General features: G+C 44.5%; 1 protein-coding gene across 3 annotated transcripts; it reads left to right on the plus strand.

Annotated features, from left to right (window-relative positions):
- Positions 1-26,547, plus strand: FKBP1A (FKBP prolyl isomerase 1A). Of its 3 annotated transcripts, XM_081560609.1 has the most exons (5): positions 1-149; positions 235-282; positions 15,972-16,084; positions 19,884-20,048; positions 22,080-23,162. In XM_081560609.1, exons 1-4 carry the CDS (start codon positions 113-115, stop codon positions 20,010-20,012), a joined length of 327 nt encoding a protein of 108 aa, XP_081416735.1. In that variant the 5' UTR covers positions 1-112; the 3' UTR covers positions 20,013-20,048; positions 22,080-23,162. The 3 variants fall into 3 exon arrangements, with proteins under 3 accessions (XP_081416735.1, XP_081416736.1, XP_081416737.1); XM_081560610.1 differs by lacking the exons at positions 19,884-20,048; positions 22,080-23,162 and adding an exon at positions 26,127-26,547; XM_081560611.1 differs by lacking the exons at positions 1-149; positions 235-282 and adding an exon at positions 1,734-1,752.

Consider the following 26,547-nt stretch of genomic DNA (forward strand, 5'->3'; position numbering starts at 1 on the left):
GTTGCGCGGAGGGTCGAGGCAGAGCCGCGGAATCGCCGCGAGATCCGGTCTCGGTCCACGCTGCCCGTCGCGCAGCCCGTCCGCCAACCCAGCGTCCGCCGCTACCGCAGCCATGGGAGTGCAGGTGGAGACCATCTCTCCCGGAGACGGTGAGTAGGCGCGCGCCCGGTGGCCCCGGAGTGCCCCGGCCACCGCGCGCATCCGCTCACCTCGCGCGTCTGTCTGTCTCCTCAGGGCGCACCTTCCCGAAGCGTGGCCAGACCTGCGTGGTGCACTACACAGGTGAGTCGCAGGACCAGCTGGGCCGGGGTAGGGGGCGACTCGGGGGTGGGGGGGCAGCCGGCGCGGCCTGGGGGCAAAGGCCTGGGGCGTGGCGGCGGCGGGCCCGCGTGGCCCGAGGCCGAGGCCTGGATGGGTGGCAGCGCCCCCGAGGGGGCAGAGTCGGGCTTGCCGAACCCTGGGCAGTCCGAGCCAGCGCGCGGGCCGGACTTTATTCTGCACTTCGAAAGCGGTTCTGTGTCAGAGATGCTGCCGCTCTGCCCACAGCGCGGATGAGGAAACTGAGGCTTGGGGCGGCGAAGTCACTTGTCCCAAGGTCACACGCTCAGGATGGGCAGAACTCTGGCCCAGGACCATCAGAGAGGATTTATAGCATTTCTGTGCTTGGTTTACACCCTATCCCCGCTTCCGCCCCACCCTTCGATGGAGATAAGAAGGGCGAAGTAATTTCTAGTCCGTGGGAACTCGGCCCCGCGCTGCGGGTGGGGAGACATCCCACTTTCTAAGTCTTTGCTGTGGCCCAACCTGGCCTTGGAGAAATTAGATGGGCAACGTCCTTTTCCTTGTCTTAGTTTTGAGCCACTTTATAAATCCGAGCCTCAGTGGCGGTGATAGCCCAGGTTGACATAACATGTAATTTAGCCCCCCAGTCTTTTTAAGAGGAGAGACTTCTCCCCGTTCGAAAGATAAGGAAATTGAGGCCCAGTTTTTAGGAAAACAAACAGTATTATAAGCCAAAGGAGGTATTAGACTCAGCCAGAATTCTAACATGACAGTCATATTCCTTGAGACCATTTTTTACTCTGTGCCCTTACAAGGTTCTCCTGGGTTGTACTTGGTAGGGAGGGGAGAGGGGAGGCTGAGCAGGCGGAGACTTAGCTGTAGTGGGTGCTGGTGATTGGTGTAGCCACAGTTGTTAATGTGAACAACCTTCCCTTCCCTTTTTCCTCCTTCCCACCCTTTCCTCTGTTCCTCCTCCTCCTTCCTCTATTTCTCTCTGCTCCCCCACCCCCTCAAGTAGGCTGTAGGCAGTTCTGAACCTGCTGCTAAGGGATAAGCTCTCCTCTTCTCTCTCAGATCATGGGGGGGAGCCCTTTTGTTGAGGGAAATGACTTTTCTTTGGGAAAGAAAGAAGGCAGCTGACGTTCCCCCCTCCAGTGCCCTTTTATTTCTCTGGGTTTTTTATTCCTCTGGCCCTTCTCCTTGTGTAGAAAAGGGGGTGGGGGTGTAGGGAGTTAGGGATAGAACTTTTAAAAAGGCTACCATAGGAGGAAGTATTGAAACCTATCTTGGTAGGGAACTATCTCATACCTACAAAAGAAACTGTAAAGTGGTTTTGATGTTTTAAATGGTTGTCTTTGTAGACCATGGTCAGCATCTGAGCCCGGGAGGTCTAGTGGAGGAGAACGTGTCAGTTTGGTTGATTTTGATCTATGAGATGAGAAGAGTAACCATTGCCTTTTACAGTGCTAGGTGAGTGGACAGTTCATTCAGTTCCCATAGCCAACTGGGGCAGGGACTCAGAGAGGTGATGAGTTGACTTCTCCCGCCTCTCCTCCCGGTTTCTAAGTAGTCACGTTAGGTTAATCGGCTACACCTGTCCCATTCCCAAGTCTGTGCCCCTTGTCCTTGGCTCACCCATTTTCGCGTGCTGATGGCAGGACGGGACACCAGCATGTAGGCAGAACCAAGTTTCACTGTGCCTCTTAGTGAAGTGTCCCCACACCACATGTCTGGAGCCTTTTCCTAAGAGAACAGATGGCTGTGGGACCCAGAACACCATCAGGGCTCCCAGTGCTTCTTCTCCAAGTCTGTTTTCCTCGAGGGTGATACCCACCCACACGTTCCCAGAACAGCAGTGTGACCCTGGCATGCGTTAGGACAAAAGCTTTCTTTTTATTTCAGTTTTGATAAGCCCTACAAAGACACCCTAGTGAGAAGCCAGCTCTGCCTCATGCTCACAGAATAGGCTGTTCTTGGGCAGGCTTCTTTGTTCCTGTGGGTCTTTGCCATCAGCCTCCCAGGAAGAACCTGTTTGAGACCTTTGGGGGTGTGAGAGGAATGGGTAAGCGCTTTGAGATTTCATCTGTAGCAGTTTAGTAACTTAAAAGCCACTTGGAACAGAATCCATCTTGAGGGAACATGGTGAAGAGTATCATAAAAATCTGAGGGTCCTCAAATGCAAGGGAACCTCTCCTCACTGAACCTTGAGGAGAAGAAATGATCCTCCTAGTTTTCATCTTGTTTTTCTTTATCCACCTATCTCAGTAGTCTCCTGTTAGGGCTGTTTTTCTGCTTCTCCCAAGTCATGGATGGTAGACATCCCTGTGTGCCCATCTCCTACCCCTGCCCTGTGTTTCTCTGTCTTCTTTTGCATAGCTAGCTCAGACTGCTTGGCTGTGTGGCTCCAGTGGTTACAGTTCCTAGGACAGAAAATCTGATTGACCCAGGTTCAGGTCATGTGAATTTTCTAGATCCAGTCTGCTCTGGCCAGGTAGCTGCTGCTGCTGATTTAGGAGCAGCTTCAAAGGATCAGTGTTGGAAATAAGGAAGCCAAAATCTTCTCTCGGTCACCAGGGATATGATTAGCACAGGCTGACTTTGACCACATGGGTGTTCTAAATGCTCCTGGTGGCTGCCAGTTGTATCCTGGATGCCACTCTCCAGGCTCCCTCTGGTAAGTAACTTCCACAGCCTCTAGCAGAGCACAGCATGAGCACAGCCTCAAAAAAAGGCCTGGGCCACATCTGCATAGTGTCAGAAGGGAAGGTGAAAACTGGACTGTCTTTAGCCAAGCCCCTTCTAGCAGCATGACGGGCAGGCATTGAGGTGAGAGGGAGGAAGTGGAAAGATAACCTGCCAAATACGTGCCTTGAGGATCAAGTGGATCGTCATGGCTCCCTCCTTGCCTCCAGTAGCTTCATCAACTTTATTATTGAGCTTGTCCTGACACACTGCTAGGCTTATGTCCCTTTTACTCACATCAGCAGGCCATGTGCCTGCCATTGTCAGAGCAACCTCAAGTGGATTGAGGAATTCTTTTTTTATAGTTGACATCTTGTCCTTGGGATCAGGTTTAACTTGTCTGTAGCCTGACTTCTGACAGAAAAACCAAGGATGCCTCGGCTTCATCACCTCAGGAGGTCCACTTGAAGGGACGCTGCAGCTTCCCTCCCCACCCATTGCTTTTCTTTAGCCTCTGTCTCCCCTCTCCTCCCTGCTTTATTCCATCCCTCCCCTGCTGGGTGTTTCTTGGCTGGTGATCCGATGTCTGGAGGAAGGCTCGCCCCCAGCAGAGACTGCTCAGATGGCTTCCCCTGATGTGTGCCGGCTTCAGGCAGACAGACGGTAACTGGGCAGGGCCACAGCAGGACCCTTTTCCTTCCTACAGCAGATAATTATTGAGCAACAGAAACCAGCCAGGCACTGGGGACATAGCCAATGAACTAAACAAAGGCCTGGTCTAGTGGGGAAGAGACGAGCAGCACGAAGGTGTGACGCATCAGGCGGTGAGAAGCTCTGTGGAGAGAGGTTAGAGCAGAGTGAGGGCCTGGGAAGGGGGTTTACAGCTTTTAGTGAGGGTGGTTGGAAAAAACTTCTTACAAAATGACCCTTAATATTTGCCCAAAGGAAGGTGGGAGTGACTGATGTGGCTGTCAAGGAGAAGAGTCTTCCAGGCAGAGAGAGGAGCTAGTGCAGAGGCCCTGAGGCTGGAGCATGACTTGGTGTATTAGCTGGGGTGGATTGTGTGAGGGAGAAGGTGGTAGGAGATGAGGTAGTGGTGGGGCTTGCTTTCTGAGATGGGAGTCAGGAGCTGATCGGGATTTTAACAGAATCGCCTGCCTTCTAGCTACTGTGTGGACACTGGAGTGTTGGTGGCAGTGCGGAAACAGGGCCCTCGTTGTATCCTGGGTGTTTAGAGCGTGCCAAGGGCAGATGTGCAGAAGTGGTACCACGTGGACAGTGATCCCCAGAGAAGACGTGGGTCCTTTACTGGCTTCAGATTTTAGCTTGGGCACGTGATCCGCTTTCCTCAGCTTCCATGGGCCATCTGTTAAAAATGGGAGAAACAGCGCCTGCTGTGAGGAGTTGCTGGGGGCAAGTGCATTCTGAGAGGGGCAGCAGCAACAGCAATGCTGTTACTGCACATTTTGTCATGAAAGGTCCCTGTGTCCCCGGCGCTAGGTGTTTTGTCATCCCTCAGTTTAGGGTTGGCAGAGTTGCGTAGGCTGAGACCTTGTCACTCTTCCATTTCACAGATGAGGAAATAGGTAATTATAAAAAAGAGATGAATCTGAGTGAAGGTTATCTTAAAACAGGCCTCCACATTGCCTGCAGAGTATTTTGGCTAGGAAAACTGCTGCTGTTCTCTTTAATTTGGAGACCAAATTAAAGAGTTTTATGTTTGTTGTTGATTCTTGGTGGGTGTAAGAGGGTCAGGGTTGGGCTACACCAGCTCACTAGTGTGTGTAAGTTAAAGTGTCAGTCCTTTTACCTTCAAGTTTCCTCAACATAATTGGATTTTAACATTTTGCAAATGGACCTTGCCATGGAAATGTTATTTTCCTTTCTCTGGGATTGATTACCAAAATATGGAATCACATGAATGCCAGCTTTCTTCCACGGGTAAGAGCAGAAGAAGGCTTACTTGTCTTAAATAAACTAAAGACCTCATAGAATTCTTGCATCTATGTGCAACTCTTATTTGTAAAGTTGTCAGAATTAGAGAAAAATCAAAATAGAACAGTAATCACCCACGTGCCCACCACCTAGATTTCATGATGGTTGACATTTTGTCACGTTTGCCAATTCTGTCTACTTACAGGTATATGTAGATAGATATAAACTATGTTGGGTTTTTAGCTGAGCCATTAGAAGCTGCTGACATGATACTTTTTCTCTTGAGCATGCTGTAAGAATGAGAGTATTCTCCCTATTCTAATTCTGGTCACATCTGAGAAAATTTTAAATGATTCAGTAGTACCTGAAGCCAAATGCATATTGAAACTACCCCAGTTGTCTTCAAAGTGTTTTTCAATAGCTTAAAAAAAAAAAGAATTCAGTTGGAGATTATGTCTGTAGTAAACATCCAGCAGAGTCTTCATATCTCACTGCTTTTCCAAAGAGAACACTTATTGTTATAGAATACCCCCACATCTATCTCATTGTTTTCTCCTGATTGTTGCGTAACTCTTTCCACTATCTTGATTTCCTGTAAACTAGGAGTTGAAATGTCTAAATAGTTTCTGGTTAAAACATTTTAGTGTGAAGACTTCTGACATGATACTGTGTGCTTCATACTCAGCATACCATGGGGAACATCACTATTTATGATGCTAAATTGATCTTTTTTGTGATGATGCATTTTATGTGTGTGTGTCTGTTAGTTGCTCAGTCGTGTCTGACTCTTTGCAACCCCATGGCCTGTAGCCTACCAAGGCTCCTTGGTCCATGGGATTCTCCAGGCAAGAATTAACAGGGCCATTGTCAAAGTACTTGGACATCCTGCATGTGCCCTGCTCCTCACCAGCGTTTCACCTACTGGTTTTTATATCAGTTGATGATTCTTACCTGAAAAAACTGTTTCACTGACATTTAATTTACAAAATGGTAATTAAAAACTTTTTTTCATATCTTCTACATTTATTAGCTGCTCTTCTATTAGACAGGGTAAAGCTGAATTCTTTCCCTTTAATTACCAGTTTTAAGGTCAGGAATTGGTTTTATAGTCATCCTCCATGGTGACAAGTGACTCTCCCCATCTATTTCTTTATTTTTCTTTAGTATACTAGAGACTCGTATTTTACTCGGGGCCTTAAAATCATTAATATTAATTATTCTTTTTGATACTCTTGTCCCAAGTTTGGCCAGGAGCCCCTTCAGGGGGGCTTCCTGGCTGGGTCAGCAGTAAAGAATCTGCCTGCAGTGCAGAAGACACAGGAGATGCAGGTTCAATCCCTGGGTCAGGAAGATCCCCTGGAGGAGGGCATGGCAACCCACTTCAGTATTCTTGTCACAAAAATCCCATGAACGGCGGGATGTAGCCCTTAGGGTCACAAAGGGTTGGACACGACTGAAGTGAGAGTGTGCATGTGCGCAGACTCTACCTTTTTGACGTGCTTCCACTATTTTTAATCATTTCCTTGGTTTCACTGTTTTGTTCCTTGCATTAGTCACCTCTCTCCAAAGAACTCTGGTTCTTTGGGTCTCAGACTTTTTTAATTGACAGCTTTATTGGATATAATTTATACAATAAAAATTTTAACTTGAACATGTTTGGTGGTTAAAAACTGATTTTTGTAAAGTTCTGATTAGAATAACCCCACATCTGTCTCATTGTTTTTTCCTGGTTGTGTGTAACTCCTTCCACTGCCTTGATTTTCTATAAACTAGGAGTTGAAATGTTATAGATACAGTTCATTGTGTCTATAAACTAAGGCTCATTTGTCTGCCTTGGAATTTTCTCTAAAAATAGTATTGTCACCTACTATTTCCCATGGAAAAGGCCGGAGGTGTTTTGAACAACTTAGGCATGTATTCCCTTGGGCCCCTTTAACTTTGGCCTGATAAATTCTAGCAGTACAAAGAGCAGGAGGAGGAAAGGGAAAGAAAGGGGGGGATAATCTGCTCCTGGCTGCTGCCGTCTCTGCTCTCTTTGCCTTTCCTTTTCCCTTCCCAGGAGCTCAGGCTACCCTGGCCTGCGTTCAGTTCCCCAAACACACCAACCTTTCCCCCAAGGAAGGCCTCTGGCCTGCCACACTGCCTCCACTTCTCACCAGGGCAGGCTTCTCTTGCAGCTTAAATGACACCCCGTCAGTGGGCTCCCCTGACCCTTAGCTAAAGTGACACTTCAGATGTGTGCACACACGTACGCCTGTATCTCTAACAGGGTGCCCATCAGGCAGTGTGTAGTTACATCTACTCTTTCCCCAGGAGACTGCAGGCTCCAGGAGGTCAGCCCCATAGGGCTGGTGGTCTCCAGGGTCTCTCTCCTTTGGTGCTTGGCATGGGGTAGTTACTCAGTGATTGTTTCAAGTGGTCAGTTAGGATGTGGCATTAGACTTCAGCTGGAGTATGGAAATTCTGCATTCCTGTTCTGATTGGTATCATACTTCTATTAGGTCTTCTGCCCACTTTTTGATTGGGTTGTTTTTCTGATACTGAGCTGTATGAGCTATTATATATTTTGGAGATTAATCCTGGAGTTTATCCCAGGGATGCAAAGATTCCTCATTATGCACAAATCAATCAATGTGATACACCAGATTAACAAAATTGAAAAATAAAAACCATATGATCATCTCAGTAGATGCAGAGAAAACTTTCAACAAAATTCAACATTCATTTATGATAAAAACTCTCCAGAAAATCGGCATAGAAGGAACATAACCTCAACGTAATAAAGGCCATATATGACAAACCCATAGCAAACATTATTCTCAGTGGTAGAATACTGAAAACATTTCCTCTAAGATCAGGAATAAGACAAGGGTGCCCACTCTCACCATTATTATTCAATATAGTTTTGAAAGTCCTTGCCATGGCATTCAGAGAAGAAAAATAAAAGGAATCCAGATTGGAAAAGAAAAAGTAAAACTCTCACTATTTGCAGATGATGTGATACTATATGTAGAAAACCCTAAAAATGCCACCAAAAAACCACTAGAGCTAATCACTGAATTTAGTAAAGTTGCAACATATAAAATTAATACACAGAAATCCCTTGCTTTTTTATATAGTAACAATGAAAAATCAGAGAAATGAAGGAAACAATCCCATTCACCATTGCAACTAAATGAATAAAATACCTAGGAATAAACCTACCTAAAGAGACAACAGACCTGTATGCAGAAGACTGTAAGACACTGATGAAAGAAATCAAAGACAACACAGATGGAGAGATATGCCATGTTCTTGGATTGACAGAATCAATATTGTCAAAATGACTACACAAAGCAGTCTACAAATTCAGTGCAGGCCCTATCAAATTACCAATTGTATTTTTCACAGAACTAGAAAAAAAAGATTCACAAGTTGTATGGAAACACAGATACCCTGAATAACCAAAGCAATCTTGAGAAAGAAAAATGGAACTAGAGGGATCAACCTTCCTAATTTCATACTAGACTACAAAACTACAGTTATCAAGACAGTATTGTACTTGCACAGAAACAGAAGTGTAGACCAATAGAACAAGATAGAAAGCCTTGGGATAAATCCACACACTTATGGGCACCTTATTTTTGACAAAGGAGGCAAAAATATACAATAAAGACAGCCTCTTCAATAAGTGTTGCTGGGAAAACTGGACAGCTACATGTAAAAGAATGAAATTAGAACACTTCCCAACACCACACACAAAAATAAACTCAAAATGGGTTAAAGACCTAAATGTAAGACCAGAAACTAAAACTCTTAGAGGAAAACATAGGCAAAACACTCTTTGACATAAATCACAGCAACATCCTCTATGACCCACCTCCTGCTGCTGCTAAGTTGCTTCAGTCGTGTCCGACTCTGTGCGACTCCATAGACGGCAGCCCACCAGGCTCCCCCGTCCCTGTGATTCTCCAGGCAAGAACACTGGAGTGGGTTGCCATTTCCTTCTCCGATGCATGAAAGTGAAAAGTGAAAGTGAAGTCGCTCAGTCATGTCCGACTCATAGCGACCCCATGGACGGCAGCCTACCAGGCTCCTCCGTCCATGGGATTTTCCAGGCAAGAGTACTGGAGTGGGTTGCCACTGCCTTCTCTGGACCCACCTCCTAGAGTAATGGAAATTAAAAAAAAAAAAAAAAAATGGACCTAATTAAACTTAAAAGCTTTTGCACGATGAAGGAAACTAAGCAAGGTGAAAAGACAGCTGTCAGAATAGGAGAAAATAGTAGCAAATGAAGCAACTGACAAAGGATTAATCTCCAAAATATACAAGCAGCTCAGGCAACTCAATACCAGGAAGACAAAACAACACTATCGAAAAGTGGGCAGAAGGCATAAACAGGCAATTCTGCAAAGAAGACATACAGATGGCTAATAAACACGTGAAAAGATGCTCAACATTGCTCATCATTAGAGAAATGCAAATCAAAACTACAGTGAGGTATCTCATACCTGTCAGAATGGCCATCATCAAAAAGTCTGTGAACAATGAATGCTGGAGAGGATGTGGAGAGAAGGGAACCCTCTCGCACTGTTGGTGGGAATGTAAATTGATACTAGCTATTATGGAGAGCTGTATGGAGATTCCTTATAAAAGTAACTGATATTAAGTTAAAAGTAGAAATTCTTTCTCCCTCTCCCAACTGTAAGTAGCAAGAACTTTACATAGTTTTGAAAGTTTGGGGTTTGGGATATTGTGTTTTGTTGTTTGGTGTAGGGTTTTTTGTTGTTGTTGTTGTTGTTGGTTGGTCTAAAACTTTGCATATTTGGGGCCCTGCAAAATGCTTCCTGTGAAAACCACCTGCAAAGATGCATCAGCTAATGAAAATCACATTGTGAATCATGAGCTTTAACTACAACACATGGTAAGGCCATAGATTCAGTGCCTTCCTCAGTTATCTTTCCTTACCCAGTAGAGGGTATCTAGGAACTCTGCCTTCCACGAAGCAGCGTGTGCTAGAAGTGGCTTCTTTTCTGTTAAGTGAAATGATAACCCAGGGGTTCTCCAGAATCTCCAAATGCTAGCCTTGAGTCCTTCTTCTTTTTTTTTTTTTTTTTTAAGATTTTTTATTTTCTTTTTAATGTATTATTTATGTATTTTTATTTTTTGGCTGCATGCCATGCAGGATCTTTGCTGACCAGGGATTGAACCCAGGCCCTTGGCAGCGAGAGTCAGATCCTTAACCACTGGACCGCCAGGGAATTCCCTGGCCTTGGGTCTTAACCACTGCTTTTGTGATATGGGCCAAGTGTCTGGAAACAGTCTGAGGGGCCTTTGCATAGCACCTGCTGACCAGGTCTGCCTCTGCTGGTTCCTTTTGAGCAAGAAAGAGCCATCTGTAACAGACAGGCAGCAGAAAGCCAAGCTGCGTGTGGGATCCTGCCAAGAGAGGACCTGGAGACTTCCCCACTATCATGCATGCGCTCGCTCGCTCTCTTTTTTTTAAAGCCCTCTTGCTCCCTCTCCAGGGATCTGAGTTTGATTCTTCCCCCAAAGAACAGCTAAAACAGGTTGGGAGTAGACCCAGGCGAAAGTGACATAACTGCATTGCAGCCAGAGGCCGATTTAACAGTCCCTCAGGCAGCCATAGCTTTTGCTCCTTTCGTGGCCTTGTGCTTTTAACTGGAGAGCCCGGAGTTTGCCGAGGAATTTAAAGGTGCCGAGTGTAAAAAACTGCCATTCTGGGATTACCCCTCAGATTCTTTTTGTCACATAGGGAAGAGGTCCAAAGCCTTGTGGTTGTCCTGCTAGTTCTTAAAAATTGTGCAGGTCCTAAAGTGCTCATGAGTGCTAAGGGTTGAGCTGAGTGCCACAGGGATGTAGAACTCTTTGAGTCCAGGTCTGATCTCAAGCTGTGTTCAGTTGGGAAAGATGAGAACTAATTCTTGACATCAAGAGTACGTAGCTATCCTAGACAATTTCTGGGTCATGAGGTATAGATTTGTGTGTAATCAGAAATGGAATCAGTCAGTTCTTCAAATAGAAAGTCATGCTGGTGATCCAGGTTTTTGCTAAGAATGGCCTTTGGAGCTTGAAGAGTATCAGCTGTCGCGTCTGCACTGTAACCTCAGTTGCCTTCTCAGCAGAGAAGTGTTTTCTCTAGGAAATTACAGCACTAACTTGGCAGGTGGTTTCACTGTTAAGGGCTCCTGGTTCTGGCACGGAGATGTCCAGAGTTAAAATGGGAGCAGCTGCTGAGGCTGACTTGCCTGCTTTACCTGCTCCTTCCCAAACAGAGGAAGCACCTGCCGTCCACTGCCTGGTTGGGTGTAGGAAGCAAGCATGTAGCATTTTAGTAAATCTCACTTTTTTCCCTTTCTCCTGTTTTTTAAAATAACAATTTTATAGAGGTGTAATTGACATACAATAAGTAAACTATTCATATTTAATGTAAGTTTTGATGTTTCTTTTTTACTCTTTGAAACCTCCTTGTTCCCATCCCTGAAAACCACTGATAGTCAGCATAGGTTAGTTTGCCTTTTCTAAAGTTTTATATAAATGGAATCATACCATGTGTACTGTTTTGTCTGGCTTTCACTCAGCGTAATTATTTTGAGGTTATATTGTTCCATGTGTCAGTAGTTCATCCCTTTTTATTGCTGAATAATTTTCTGTCATATGGATATATTTAATTATCTGTTTACCAGCTGGCAGATGTTTGGGTTGTTCCAGTTATTGGTTATTACAAGTAGGTCTGCTATGAGCATTTGTGTATATGAGTATTTTTATATAGCCAAAAGCACCATTTCTCTTGGATAAATATCCAGGAGTAGAATGACCGGGTCAAATGGGAGGTGTATGTTTAAACTGCCAGCTGTTTTCCAAAGTGGCTGTTCTGTTTTATATTCCCACCAGCAGCGTTTGGGGATTCCATTTCCTCTGTATCCCTGCCAGTACATAATATGATGAGTCTTTTTAGTTGTATACATTCTAATCGATAGTAGTCATACCTCCTAGTGGTTTTAATTTGCATTTTTTAATGACAGTGTTGAATATATTTTCATGTACTTATTTGCCATTTTTTTATCCTTTTCAGTGAAGAATCAGTTCATATCTTTTGCCCTTTTTTAATCAACTTGTTTTCTTGCTGAGTTTTTTGAGGGTTCTTTTCGTATTCTGGACACAGGTCCTTTATGAGAGATATGTCCTGTAAAGATTTTCTCCCAGTCTGTGGCTTGACTTTTCATTCTCTTAAAAGTATCCTTTAAAGTGCAGAAGTTTTCATTTTTGATGAAGTTCATTTTGTCCTTTTGTGGAGTGTGCTTTTTCACCTCATATCTAATAAATTTTTGCCTAACTCACAGTCACAAAGGTTATTTTCCTATGAGTTCATCTAGAAATTGTATAGGTTTAGTTTTCTTTTAGAGCCGATATTTAGTTGACATTTGATTATGATGTGAAGTATAGGTCCAAGCTTTTTCTTTTTGCCTGTGGATGTCCATCCAGTTGTTCTAAGCCCAGCGTATTTTTTATCTCAGGCATTACGGTTTTCACCTCTGGAAGTTTGACTTAAATCTTATAGTCCTCCTCAGTCTAACATCTGTGTCACTTCTGGATTGGTTTCAGTTGATTGATTAGTTGCATGTGGGTCATATTTTCCTGCATCTTTGCATGCTTGGTAATCTTTGTTCATTGAAGAAGGCCATCTTATCTCTCCTTGCTATTCTCTGGAACTCTGCATTTAGTTGGGTATACCTTTCCCTTTCTCCCTTGCTTTTTGCTTTTCTTCTTTCCTCAGCTATTTATAAAGCTGCCTCAGACAACCACTTCAGTCCCATCACTTCATGGCAAATAGAAAGGAAAAAGATGGAAGCAGTGACAGATTTCCTTTTCTTGGGTTCAGATGGTGGCTGCAGATGTGAAATTAGAAGATGATTGCTTCTTGGAAGAACTATGACCAACCTAAATAGTGTGTTAAAAAGCAAAGACATCACTTTGCTGACAAAGGTCTGTATAGTCAAGGCTAGACAATAGCCTTGGTGATCTTTTTAGTAGTTGTGTACGGATGTGAGAGTTGGACCATAAAGAAGGCTGAGCGCCGAAGAATTGATGCTTTTGAATTGTGCTGTTGGAGAAGACTCTTCAGAGTCCCTTGGACAGCAAGGAGATCAAACCAGTCAATCCTCAAGGAAATCAACCCTGAATATTCATTGGAAGGACTGATGCTGAAGCTCCAATCCTTTGGCCACCTGATGCGATGAGCTGACTCACTGGAAAAGACCCTGCCTGATGCTGGGAAAGATTGAAGGCAGAAAAAGAGAGCAACAGAGGATGAGATGGTTGGATGTCATCACCGATTTAATGGACATGAACTTGGGCAAACTCTGGGAGATTGTGATGGACAGGGAGGCCTGGCATGCTGCAGTCCACGGGGTCGCAAAGAGCTGGACATTACTTTGGTGACCAAACAACAACCGTCTTTGGATGCTAGACATTGTGAATTTTACCTTTTGGGGTGCTGGATATTTTATTCCTAAAAATCTTCTTGATCTTTTTACTGGTAAACACTTGAGTTACTTGGAAGCAGTTTGATCCTCTGCGGTCTTGCTTTTATGATTTGTTAGGTGAGTCTTCCAGAGCAGTGCTCAGGGGGCACTGATTACTGATGAGGCGAGATCTTCCCAGGGATCCTATGCCGTGCCTCATGAGCCATGACATTTTTCAGTCTGGCTGGTGGGAACCAGTATTGATCCCAGTCCTGTGTAGGCTCTGAGCATGTTCCTTGTAAACCTTTTGGATGGGTTCTTTTCCAGGCCGTGAGTGGTTTGCTCAGGCCACGTGCATTGATTACTACTGTGGTGAGTACTTATGGGGGACTCTGTAAATCTGGGGATCTTCCTTTACAGCTCTTTCCCTCCCTAGTGTGTGGCCTATAGACACCATTCTGTTTTCTTCCCTTGGACGCTCCCAAGGATATAAGCTGGGGGACATCATAGCTCTCGCCTTGTTAGTTTTATCTCTCAAGGCTCACAGGCTTTAACTGCAAAGTCCAGTGTCTTCATTGTTGTAACTGTAGTCTGGCCTCTTTTTGGTTTCATTCAGTTTCTTTCTTTTTTTTTTTTTCCTGTGGTTGGTTTGTCTGGTGTCTTTTTGTTTTCAGTTTTTGGTTGATTAGGTAGAAGGGTAAATCTGATCCCTTTTCCTCCATCTTGGCCAAAACTATTAATACCTTTTGATATCATAGTTTCTCTTATATTTTGCATTCAATACTGACAAACCTAATTCCCACTCCAGAAAGCATCATATGCACATTCATTCCTGCTTCTTAATGGACATTGCTTCCTCTTTTGCATAACCTCCTTCAGCATCCTGCAAATTATAGCCTTGGCGTTGATTTCCTCATTTGTTGTAAGCAGTCTCTGGCAGATGGATGGAAAGGCTTCTGAAAAAGAGAAAGGATTCTGAGATACCTAGCTTCTCGTTGTCTGCTCTCACCCTTGATGCTGAGTTCATTTGGGGTGGGGTCGGTGAGTGAAGAGCTTGAAATGGGCTAAAGGGGACATCTATGGTATTATGGAGAGTGGAGATCTAGTTTTCTCCCAGTTTGTCATTTATAGAAAACTATTTATTTATCATTTCTTTGATCAGATAGTGACTGTGTTCTGGTAAAGAGATGAGCTACATGTACACCCCAACTTGTTAGTTCTAGGGTGCCAGTTCTTGGCTTTACAGTGACTTAACAGGGGTGGATCTCCATCTTTGTGTCTCCCTTTCAGTCCTCAGCTCCCAGTTTCAGGCAGTATCATCACCCACTCTGCTCTAGGACATCTGTCCCTTCTCTGTTAGGACAGTAGTTCCTGTCCCCACAACTCCCCATTTTCCTATTTTGTCAAAATACAGACAGTCTGGTGACTGTGATAAAGCCAGCAATTGATCTCTGCTTCCCCATTCCACCTACCAGTGTTGACACTTTTTTAGGTTGGAATTTCCCTCCACCTCTGAAAACATACAAACACAACAGAATTCTGTGTTTTGCTGGGTCTTGGTAGAGTGTTGCTTAGAACCATAGTGGTTGCCCCCGCCTCCACCTCCAGTGAAATCAGTATTGTGTTAGTTATATGTCAGCAATGGGCTGGACCCTTCCAGTCTGGGATGAAGGTATGAGTGTTTTCAAGACCTCAGTGACAGCTATCACAATTGGCTGACACTGGCTTCTGGAGAAACCAATGTGATGGTCTTTTGTGAGCAAGGAGTTGCAGGTATCTATTGGTCTTTTGTCATGACACTCATCCCCTGGCATTTCCTTCTCTGAAATGCCCCCTTTTAGTGGAAGTTGCCAGTATGGGTTGTCTGGCTTATGAGAAACTGGAATGGTAGAATGAAAATGGTTTTTGGATTTATAGCCTAGCTTTAATACCTTACCACATTACTTCACTTCTGTGTGCCTCAGTTACTTCTTCTGTGAAGTGGGGACAGGAATCCTTGGCTGTGGGGAGGATTGAATAAGTTCATGTGTGGAAAGTGCCTGGCCCAATCGCTGACTCAGATTAGAAGCGCTGCCCACAGTTCAACCAGAGCCATTGGCAGTTTACCAGTGAAAGGGTTTTGGTGTCTTTTTCAATGCTTCTTCTCCAATACCAGCTAGTATCCTACAGTTCAATTAAGTTCTGACAGTACCCACTTTCTGTAAAAGATGATGGGTGAATTGAGGGAGGAATAGGGCTTGCACATAGGGTGACTGTGAGCTATTGTATGTGCTTAAAGGGCCCACAGTTGCTCCCAGTCTGGGAGGAAATCCACAGAGTGCTGGGAATTCCTGCCTGGAGTGTGTCTGCTTCCCCATTCTCCAGAACAAGGTAGACAGCCCGCCTCTGGTATCAACTTACTGCTTTGAGTTGGGGAAGAGCATTCACTAGCCTGGAATAGAAGGACTACCCCAGCTCCTCAGAGGCCCACTGAGGACACAGGAAATCCTAGGACACCCCACCAGGTCTTCCAGTGCTGGCCTCTGGGACAGGCACTCTACTGCTGGCTCTCACTTCCCTCATGTCATTCCTCCTCGTTACTCATGTTACAACTGCCCTTTTCCACAGGGATGCTTGAAGATGGAAAGAAATTCGATTCCTCCCGGGACAGAAACAAGCCCTTTAAGTTTGTGCTGGGCAAGCAGGAGGTGATCCGAGGCTGGGAAGAAGGGGTTGCCCAGGTATGCTCTCTCTTTTTGTTTTGTTTTTTAGTGTCTACTTCTTAAATTATGTTTATGAGTATAAAAAATTTCATTGCTAGCTCCCTCACTCAAATAGCTCCTTTTATTAATGTTTTTTGTAGAATTTCTGTAAGTGCCTCCCCACCCCTTCTTTTAGACACACATAACACACACTGTTCTGCTCTTTTCTTTTGCACTTAATCAATCTTTGATACTTTATATACCAGGACATAAAAGAGAAGGAAGCTCTCCTCATAGAGCTTCATAGTGCAGGCAGATCTTGGAAGTATTGCAGGCTTGGTTTCAGGCCACCACAATAAAGCAAATCTTGCAGTAAAGTGAGTCACATGAATTTTTTGGTTTCCCAGTGCATATTAAAATTAAGTTTACACCATAGTTTATTAAGTGTGCAACAGCATTACGCCTAAAAAACAATGGACAGATGATCCTTGAACAGTGCAGGGTAGGGACACCAAACCCCACCTCCCTGCCCCCTGAACAGTTAAAAATCCACACATAACTCTCACAGCTGGTCCTCTGTGCCTGAAGTTCCTCATCCAAGGACTCAGCCAACCATGGATCATGTAGTGTTCAGTGTTGAAAAACACTGACATATAAGTGGACCCATGCAGTTCAAACCTGTATTGTTCAAGGATCAACTGTATGTGCCTTAATTAAAAAAATACTTCATTGCTAAAAAATGCTAACCAACATCTGAGCCTTCACCGAGTCATAATCTTTTTGTGATAGCAAATCAAAGACCACATATTGCCGTACAAATGTAATGATGAAAAGGTTCAAAATACTGCATGAATTACCAAAATGTGAGACACAGACATGAGGTGAGCAAATGCTGAGGGAACAGGCACAGATAAGCTTATTCCACACAGGATTGCCACAAACCTTCAATTTGTGAAAAACACGATGTCTGTGAAGCACAGTAAAAGGAGCTTATGTCTGTATCCCCTTAGGTGGGTGTACTATAATTTATTTGACTAGGACTCTCCTGATGGCCATTTGGGTCATTCCCAGTATATCAGTATTATAAACAACACTGCAGTGATTAGTCTTGAATGGGCTTTGTTTTGCATTTGTACAAGTGTTCCCACAGGCAGATTCTTGGAAGTGGCCCGAGTCGTTCAGTAGCTGTGCGCACTGGGTTTTGACATGTTGCCATGTTGCCATCTGTAGGGATTACGCTGAATTGCCACCAGTGGATTATGAAGGTGCCTGCTCCTCCCAGCCCTTCCAGCACAGTGTGTTGTTAAAAACTTTTGGCTTCAGGACACAATGAGTGAAAAACATTATCTTAGAATGGTTTTAATTTGTATTTGTCTTATTATTGACCATGTTGTGTCAGACCACTTCTGAGAGGTCAGGCTCACGGAGAAAGTCATTTTGTTTGCCTTAAGTCTATTTCTTCACTTCTCCCCTCCCCATTTGTGTAAACAGCTTTTGTTCTGCCAACTCTATGAAATTCCCAGTAGACAATAAGGGACCCAGGGTTGCCAAATTTCAGTTGGATTTTATCCTTGCGCCGAGCCCAGGAATTTTTTTCTTGGCACTAACCAGGTAAAGGGATGTTTATTGTGGCCTACAACCCGGGAGCTTTATAATCAGGCTCTGCCATGGTGGATAGTTAGTCTATTTCCTCTCACCAAAGAGAAGTGGAGATTTAACCAGTGTGGATAGAGGGATTTCTGTTTTTCTGCTTTTCAGAATACACTTTACATCCTCTATAAAATATCACTGATTTATCTCCAAATAAACTGCTTAAACTTTCAGAAGTTTCTTAGGTGCCTTTCTTAGGTGTCTAGATTTTTGTTTCTTCCTGGCTGGGAGTCGGCAGTAGAAAATGGAGAGGATCTTTGTGGCTTACTTCCATTTGGAAACCTCTCCAACTGTACCTTTCTGTCCTGTCCCCCACCCCAGATGTCTGGTAGGCTCTTGGGTCTGTAGCTCACCCGTCATCTCCCATACCAACCATTGTTCATCCCATGGCTCATCTTCTGTGGCTGTTCCAGCACTGGAACAATCATTGTGTTGTGTGTCCCAGGAGCCATCGCTGCCACTGAGCTAGTGTCATCAGCCTACTTCCCATCCCAGACTGGTAAGGCATGATGAGGTGTTAGGGAGATGCCCAGTCTCCCCCTGCGGCCAGGCTGCTTTGAGTCAGTCACAGTGCTATTGCTTGTGGGAAGTCTGGGTGGTCTGAGACCTGCATAGAGCATAAACTCCTCCATATAATATTTCTTTAGGACATATATTAAAAGCACAGGAAGAAGGGTTGTCTTGTGCCCCTTTTCCTGTTCTTTTGATATTATTGTTCCAGTTTTCTGTGCTTATAGGTCTTCAGTCCTGGCACATATTACTATTTTGGCAACTTGGTTTTTTCATCTAACCATGTATCTTGGACACCTTTCCATGTTAGTATAGTTAAGGCCACTCTTTTCTTTCTAGAGGCTAAGAAGAATGGTACAGCTGCACTGTGAAACCACTCCCCTGGCAGTGGGCATTTGAGTTGCTAGCAGATTCTGGAAGTGGAATTGCTGGGTAAAAGGATATCATTGCTTTGAATTTTATTAGATTAAGCCATATGCTTTCAACTGTCCTTGCCGCCTTGGTCCATCATGTCCCAGTTTCTGCAGGGCGCTGTAGGAAGGAAGCCTGTAGCTTTCTCTTTAGTCACCATCACTTGGACTGGGTCAGAGAGCCAGGAGTGCACACATGGAGAGGTACAGTTATAGTTGGAGAGGTGTCCGAAGGAAAGTAAGCCACAAAGATCCTCTCTGTTTTGTACTGCCAACTTCTAGCCAGGCAGGAACAAAAATCTAGATACCTGGGAAAGGCAGTTTCTGCAAGTTAAGCCGTTTATTTGGAGATAAATCAGTGGTCTTTTACAAAGAATGTAGAGTAAAGCATATTCTGAAAAAGAGACAGAAATCCCTCTAGCCACACTGGTTAAATCTCCAGTTCTCTTTGGTGAGAGGAACTAGACATGGAGACTTAAAAGAGATAGGTAGAGTGGGGATAAAGCAGAGAACCTTTTCACTGTTCAAGAAATAGACATTTTGTATTTGATGAGAAAATGAAAAAGCTACAAATACATTTTAAAAAGTGAAAATTTTCCCTCCACCCTCTGCTCTCCCCTTAGAAAAGTGCTCCTATTATTTGTGTTCTTCCAAAAATGTTTTCGTGTTTATACAGGCAGGTGCAACTATGTATAAATACTTTTCTTTTTTGTATAATTGGTAGCATGCTGTTTTCATACAATTGGTACATGCTATTTGGTACCCCCAGAATATCTTACTGCTTGTTTTACTTTTTCTGCATTTCTGAGTATAAATACAGAGATTGCAGAAAAGTAGCCTGCCTCAAATATTACTTTCTGTGTGTTTTCTTCTAAAGTTTTGTTCAAAGCACTCCTTTTGCAGTAGTATAGATGCTTCTAGTGACAGGCCACTGAAGGGCTTAGGTGGTGACATGTCTATAGTGTTGGCTGCCCAGAGTCAGATTAGTGGGACCAGGACAGAATGATTGAGAGCCTGGCAATTCTGGGAGTCAAGAGGGATTTTTATCAGTTGTCGGGTCCTTGGAGCCAGATGGAGGGCTCATCCAGCCTGTCTGCCTGCCTCCACGTCCTCACAGAGGGTGCCTGGTGCCCAGGCAGCCACACAGTCACCAGAATGTCCTAGTCACACCATCCTGGCCGAGGAGCACTTAGTAAACAGCACTGCTGCTTAAGGGAACAGTTGGGGAGCGCATCCAGCACTGCCATTCTTCCTTGCTCTTTTCACAGATGAGCGTGGGTCAGAGAGCCAAACTGACTATCTCCCCAGACTATGCCTATGGTGCCACTGGGCACCCAGGCATCATCCCACCAAATGCCACTCTCATCTTTGACGTGGAACTTCTAAAACTGGAATGACAGGAGTGGCCTCCTCCCTGAGCTCCCCATTCTTGGGTAAGGAACTTAATGCTAAAGAACCTTCCTTTAACTACCTTTGCTCCTCCCAAATCATGCCCAGTGCTTGATGGGCATCAGAAAGAACCTTGGTGCCTTGGGATGTTTTCCTTTATGTTCTTCCTCCGTCAGCCGTACTTTCAGTTTTATTACAAGTTTATACCTTGGAAAGGGACGACATGTGCTCTTGAAAGAACTCAGGGGGATGGGGCAGCTGATGGTAGCTGTTTAAGTGAAGTATTTTTATATGTAGCTTGTAAACTAAAACTGAGTTGGGAACTGGAAATATAGACCAAATTTTTAGTGCCAGCATTTCAGTTCTTTAGAAATAATATTGGTGATGACTTTGCTTGCCCTGCTGAGTTTGTGCAGCTCCGTCATTCGTACATCCTCTCACCGCCTGTTAGAAAGGTGTGAATGGGACACTACCACCTGGGCCACCTGCCTCAGGGAGCAAGCCCAGGACACGCAAGGACAGTAGGCCAGCTTGTTATCAGTGGGTTGAAAGATAAGGCCCAGGATGCTTATGAAGGATGTTCTCAGACAATCCCAGAGAGGATCTTAGGGACCTGAGTGAGCCTTTCTGTCCAACAAGTAAGGAGGCCCAGAGAGAGAGGCCTTACTCAAGGTCACATCCAGACAGAGACAGATTAGGACAGAGCCCTTTCCTGCTTCCCCTTCCTGGACTTGTTTTCCTTCCTCTTCCCTTATTTCTTGGTAAGCCAACTCAATATCCTAATAGCACATTACTTTTCATATGAGTATTAGAATCATAAAACACATGAACGCTGACATCTTTCCACCTGACCCCATGCATGCATGCTAAGTTGCTTCATTCGTGTCCAACTCTGCGACCCTATGGACCATAGCTTGCTAGGCTTTTCTGTCCAGGGGATTCTGTAGACAAGAATACTGGAGTGGATTGCCGTGCCCTCCTTCTCCACATGACCCCGGACCTCTGCATTTGCTCCCCTCCTGCTCCTGGAACCAGAAGGCCATAGCCAGGTATTGGGTGACAGTGATTCTGTTTGAAAACAGAAGTGGCTGCCAGCATGTTATGGAGTACTTTGTCTTGAAGTAGAGGAGCCTTTTTTTTTTTTTTTTAAATTAGCTATTTCCTCTCAGTGGTTTGATCCCTAAACACCTGGGTCATCCATGCCTGGTCAGGTTTGAGGACTCTGGCTTTTCCACTTGTCATTCCTTCTAGGAGGAAACCCTAACACTTTATAGAGTCTCTCTCTGCCCAGAGGGCTGCACCATTAGTCCCTGCCTGAGAATGCTGAGTCCTTTGAACATAAATGTACCAAAGGGAGCCCTGGAGTTACTCTGATTTGGGAACAGGCTTTCTGTAAATCTGGAAGGATAGAGAAAAGGGAAGGAAGGGAGAGAAGGCTGAATGGCTGTGCCCTGGCCTCAGCCTCCCCGCCCCCCCCCGCCAAAGAACAGTTCAGGGCTTCTTGCAAAGGTCTTGAGGGAAAGCTCAAGGGCCGACCCAAAAAGTCAGGTTCTAGTGAGTGAATGAAGACTGCAGATATTTTCTCAGTCAGTTTGACATGAGGAAAACCGGCTTAGGGCTGTGCGTGTTAAAATCTCTGGGAAGCTTGAAGACTCTTGATGCCCAGGCCACCCCCAGACCAGTTAACCTCTGTCACTGGATGTGGGGTCCAAGCCTTCAAGTTTTTTTAAAGCCCCCATATATTCCTATATGCAGCCAGTTTGGAGACCCATTGATAATGGGGATCTGAATTGTCAGCCATATTGGTGGGCTCTGCCCCTTCTGCTGTCCTCAGCAACATAAATGTAACCTTAGGTTTAAAAAACACCACTAAGGTGTGCAGGAAGTAGGCTGCTCACCTGGGAACCTAGCCTGAGCTCTCCAGGTCCTTCCCAACTGGAGCAGAGGGGCGAGGACAGATCAGAGCTCACAGCTGTCCGGGAGGGGACATGGTGTGGCAACGGCCTTGTGGCGGTCCCTCCCCCACACAGAAAGCACTGAGCTGCTGGGACTTATGGATTTTCTGTCCCCAACAGATGTGCCACAGAAGGATCTGGCGCCTCCAGACGCACACAGCGAGTCCGTATGGAGCTTTTCCTGATGTTCCACTACACTCTTTGTATAAACATCTTCCCAGACTGAATGTGTTCTGTCACCAGCTTTGCTCTTCCCCTTTCTCCTCGTATGTGTGTTGACCTGAACTATATGCCATAAACCTCAAATTACTCAGTTTGTTTTTGTTTTGGGGTGAAGATTGAGTTTCAGTCCTTTGGATCTAGGTTTCCAATTAAGTATTAGTTAAGTATTAACAGCACAAGTAATGGATTAACTTTAGACTAGGAATTGGTGTTGGGGGGGGTGCAAGAATCTTTATTTTATTTTATTTTTTTGGATGAAAGTTTTATCTATTATATATTAAACATTCTTGCTGCTGCGCTGCAAAGCCATAGCAGATTCGAGGCGCTTTTGAGGGCCGAATTATTCTCCAAGTTGAGAGATGTCCTCGGGTTGAATTGAAAGCCCTACCCAAAACTGCAGTGGGAAGAGGGAGAGCCTTTGCCTCCACTGCCCCACCCTCACCCTCCTCGTAGACCCTCTGCCTTTTGAAAGCAGATCGTTTTCACTGAGATGTTGGACATTGCAGAAGTCTGTTCCCCAGGCCGTCAGGGACCTCTGAAACCTTCATGGCCTGGCCTTTTTTTTTTCCATCCTGTGGTTTTTCTAATGGATATCCAGGATTTTTGTAATCGCATAGCTATCCAAGCTCTACTTCCTAAATTTTAAGAACTTTAATTGAAAGTTAAATTGAAGGTGCTGTTTGTAGACACTTAACACCTATGAAAGCCCAGCCATCATGACAAATCCTTGAGTGTTGTCTTAGGAAAATGATGCTGGTCATCACAGCTTCAGCATCTCCTGTTTTTTGATGCTCAGCTCCTCCTGCTGATCTCAGAGTTTCCTGGCTTCTCCTTGCCCCCTCTCACCCCTTTGCTGTCCTGTGTAGTGACTTGGTGAGAGAAATTGCTGCCTACTCCCCCAGCCTACCCCCACGCCCTGCACTACACATGAGTTTCAAGTTTTATTATTGCAATAAAAGTGCTTTATGCTGGCTTTTCTCAGCTCTGTGTGTTGGTGGTTACTTTCAGGCACCTTCCCCTGCCCTTTTGTGCAAGAGAATGGGTTTGGGGGTATGACGGTGGGGGTGTAGTGTCGGAGACTGTGTCTTAGCAGAACTGCATCAGGAACATCCTGCCCCAGTGGTCTTTGGCGGGGGTGGGAGGAAGTGGGCAGTAGATTTGCATCTTCCCCATGGAGTGAACTCTGTGGAGGTGAGGCTGAGAGGGTCAGGGAGCTGCCCCCTTGCCCATCATCAGAAGTTCATTAAAAGTGAAGTCTGGGTAGAGCTCTGTGCTGGGTTTCCTGGGGTTGCCAAGAAGTTGGGAATGCAGCCAACACATGAACTGAGCCACAACCCTTTTGGAGATGTGCTGCCAGCAAATGGATGAAATATTACAAAGGGGAGATTTGGGTTTTAACCCAGGTGGTCCTTGATGAAACCTGGTGTGGAGGTTTTTGTCAAGTGGACAGTTTGAGTGCTTGCAGTAGTTTCCCTGGCCCTACCCTGTATATGCTAAGTAATATTCCCCTCCTCCCCTTTCATGGACATCAAAAATTGTGGTGTCCCACTCCTTTCTGGACACCTTCCAAAATTTCCGTGGTTAAGAACCTTTGATTTTAAATAGGTGGTTCAAGGACTTGCTTAATGATTTTTTAAATCCATCCAGCCATCCGTTTATTTATTTATCTGTTTGTTTGTTAATTTGACCGTACCACATGGCTTACGGGAATTTAGTTCCCCAACTAGGAATCAAACCTGGGCCGTTGGCAGAGAGAGCGCAGAGTCCTAACCGCTGGCCTGCCAAGGAACTCCCACCTTTTATTAATTTAAGTCACCAGAATATTATTTCAGGGTTATATCTTATATTCCCCATAGTTCTTTTGTTTAAAAAAAAGCCAAACAATAAAAGATTTTTATCGTGAACATCGATGTACCCACTGCCTGGATTCTACCATGAACGTGTTACTGTACACCTATTTACCATTTATTTATTCATTCATCTGTCCCTTTAGTCACATTTCAGAATTAATGGCAAACATCACTGCAGTAACTCCTAGATATCATTAGGATTTAGTGTTTGTTTACACCTAAAAACCTAGCAAGATATAGAGTATCACTCTCAGAAAGTTCCCCTGTACCCCTTCCTAGTCAGTCCCCACCCCACCCCCAGAGGCAACAGTTGTTTAAATTTTTTCTACTAGAGTGTGCCTGTTGCAGAGTTTAATTTCAGTATCATCTTAGGTTATATCTCCTTGCACTCAGACACATCGGGAAACTTTTAGTTCTCATTGAACTTCAAGATGAAAGAAATCCTCTGGATTGGAGTCAGTTACCCATGACAAGCAGAACCATGGATGCCGGAGATGTCCACATTCTGATTCCCAGAGCCCATGAGTACCTTACATGGCAAAAGGGATTTTGCAGATGTGATTGCAGTAAGGACCTAGGTGTGGGGAGATTGTCCTGTATTATGTAGGAGGATCCAGTGTAATCACATGGGTCCTTAAATGAGTCAGAGATTTGAGAACAAAGACATCTGAAGATACTGTGCTGCTGGCTTTGAAGATGTAGGCAGGGACCACAAGCTGAGAAATGGCGGTAGGCTCTAGGAGCTGGAAAAGGTGAGAAAATCCTCCCCAGGGTCTGAAGGAACCAGCCCCGCCAACAGTTGGTTTTAGTCCCGTGAGACCCATTTTGAACTTCTGACCTCTAGAGCAGTAAGATGATAAATCTGTGTTATTAAAAACCAAATCTGTGTTATTTTAAGCCACTAAATTTGTGGCAATTGGAGCAAGAAAAAACTGACACAGGGTCGTTTCTTTAAATGTGTAGCAGAGAACGGAGTAACAAGAAGTCAAGGTTTTTTAAAAATCTCCCAAGATTCTACAACTCTTAACAAATCAGACTTCAGTTTTTTTTCTGCTTCCTCCCCTCTATTTCCCTAGGGACTTACCATTTTGAGTTTTAATTACAACCTAGCACAAATTTTGCATTCTGGTTTTTTTTCCCCACTGAATGTTTTTGATCAGGAATATAAGTCCATGTTGCTATAAAGTCTTTATAACTATTTTAAGAGGGCTGTAAATAAAATCAAATGACTATACTAAGTTTAACCACCTTGGAGGTTTTTTTGTTTGTTTTTTGGCCATGCCACACAGCTTGTGGGATCTTAGTTTCCTGATTGACCAGGGATCAAACCTAGGCCCTGGCAGTGAAATTGCTGAATTCTAACCACCGGACTGCCAGGGAATTTCTCTTAACCATTTTGTTAAAGGATAAACTTTATTGGAAAGTAAAATCATGATTCAAGTACAAAATGAACACGTTTAAAGATTGTAGTTGTTAATTAATTGGAGACCCAGTAAGATGTTTTAATAATAAGCCAAGTAGGAATCCTGAAATGAATTTCTTTAATAGATACAAAACTGACAGTATTGGCTAGTATCCACAGAGCTAATTCACCATCAGTTCAATTCCACTGGATGAAATCTGCATTTCTCTGCACAAGACTCATCTTCACTGTCAGTTTCCCTCAAGGTTAATCATTGTGAAGCTTAAAGAGAATGGACGGTGGAGACAACCTAGAAAGGGATGGGGGTGGATGGGTAGATGGAACACCCAGTAACGGGAGGGAGGAAAGCTACTTCAAAGTCTTCCACCATGTTTCCTGACATCCTGTTGTTGGGTACTTCAGTTATTTCCAATTTTTTGCATTTATTAAAACAAAAAGTCAATACATCTTTAAACATGTAATATTTTTCTTCCCTAAATGCCTTGATTCTATAGGGTAAAATAGTGGAAGGAGGGCTGTAGGGTCAAAAGAGATTATTATGACATTCAGTTGATGTTGCCAAGTTGTATAAGCCTCCCCCACACCAAAAACAAACCCCACCCATGTCGCGCGGCAGAATATGGGCCGTCACTTCCATGGTCTCCTTAAAACATGAGCACTTTCTTTTTCCAGACACCCTCCCGCTCACCCTCTTTTCCCTCATGTTCCTTGGTTGGAAATAGATCTGTGGAGAATTGACTGGACTGGACCAGAGACATATCACCCCTCCCCCAGTGCTGGCTCCCTCTGAGCCCCAGAACAGTATTCCGGATCTCTCACTAAAGAAGCAAGAGTTGGAACTTGCCTGGTGGTCCGGTGGTTAGGAATCCACCTTGCAATGCAGGTTCAATCCCTGGTCAGGGAGCCAAGATCCCACATGCCTCAGAGCAACTGAGCCCAGCACTCTGGAGCCCAACCACCACAACTAGAGAGCTCAGTGCTCCTCACTGAAGATCCGCGTGCTGCCATGAAGACCCGATGCAGCCAAATAAAAAATGTGTATTGAAAATAATAAATAAAGAAGCAGGAGCACCACAGGCCCAGCTGGAACTGG

The sequence above is a fragment of the Giraffa tippelskirchi genome, chromosome 13, assembly GCF_054371585.1.
Source record: "Giraffa tippelskirchi isolate mGirTip1 chromosome 13, T2T-mGirTip1v1.2.pri, whole genome shotgun sequence".
Taxonomy (NCBI): Eukaryota; Metazoa; Chordata; class Mammalia; order Artiodactyla; family Giraffidae; genus Giraffa; species Giraffa tippelskirchi.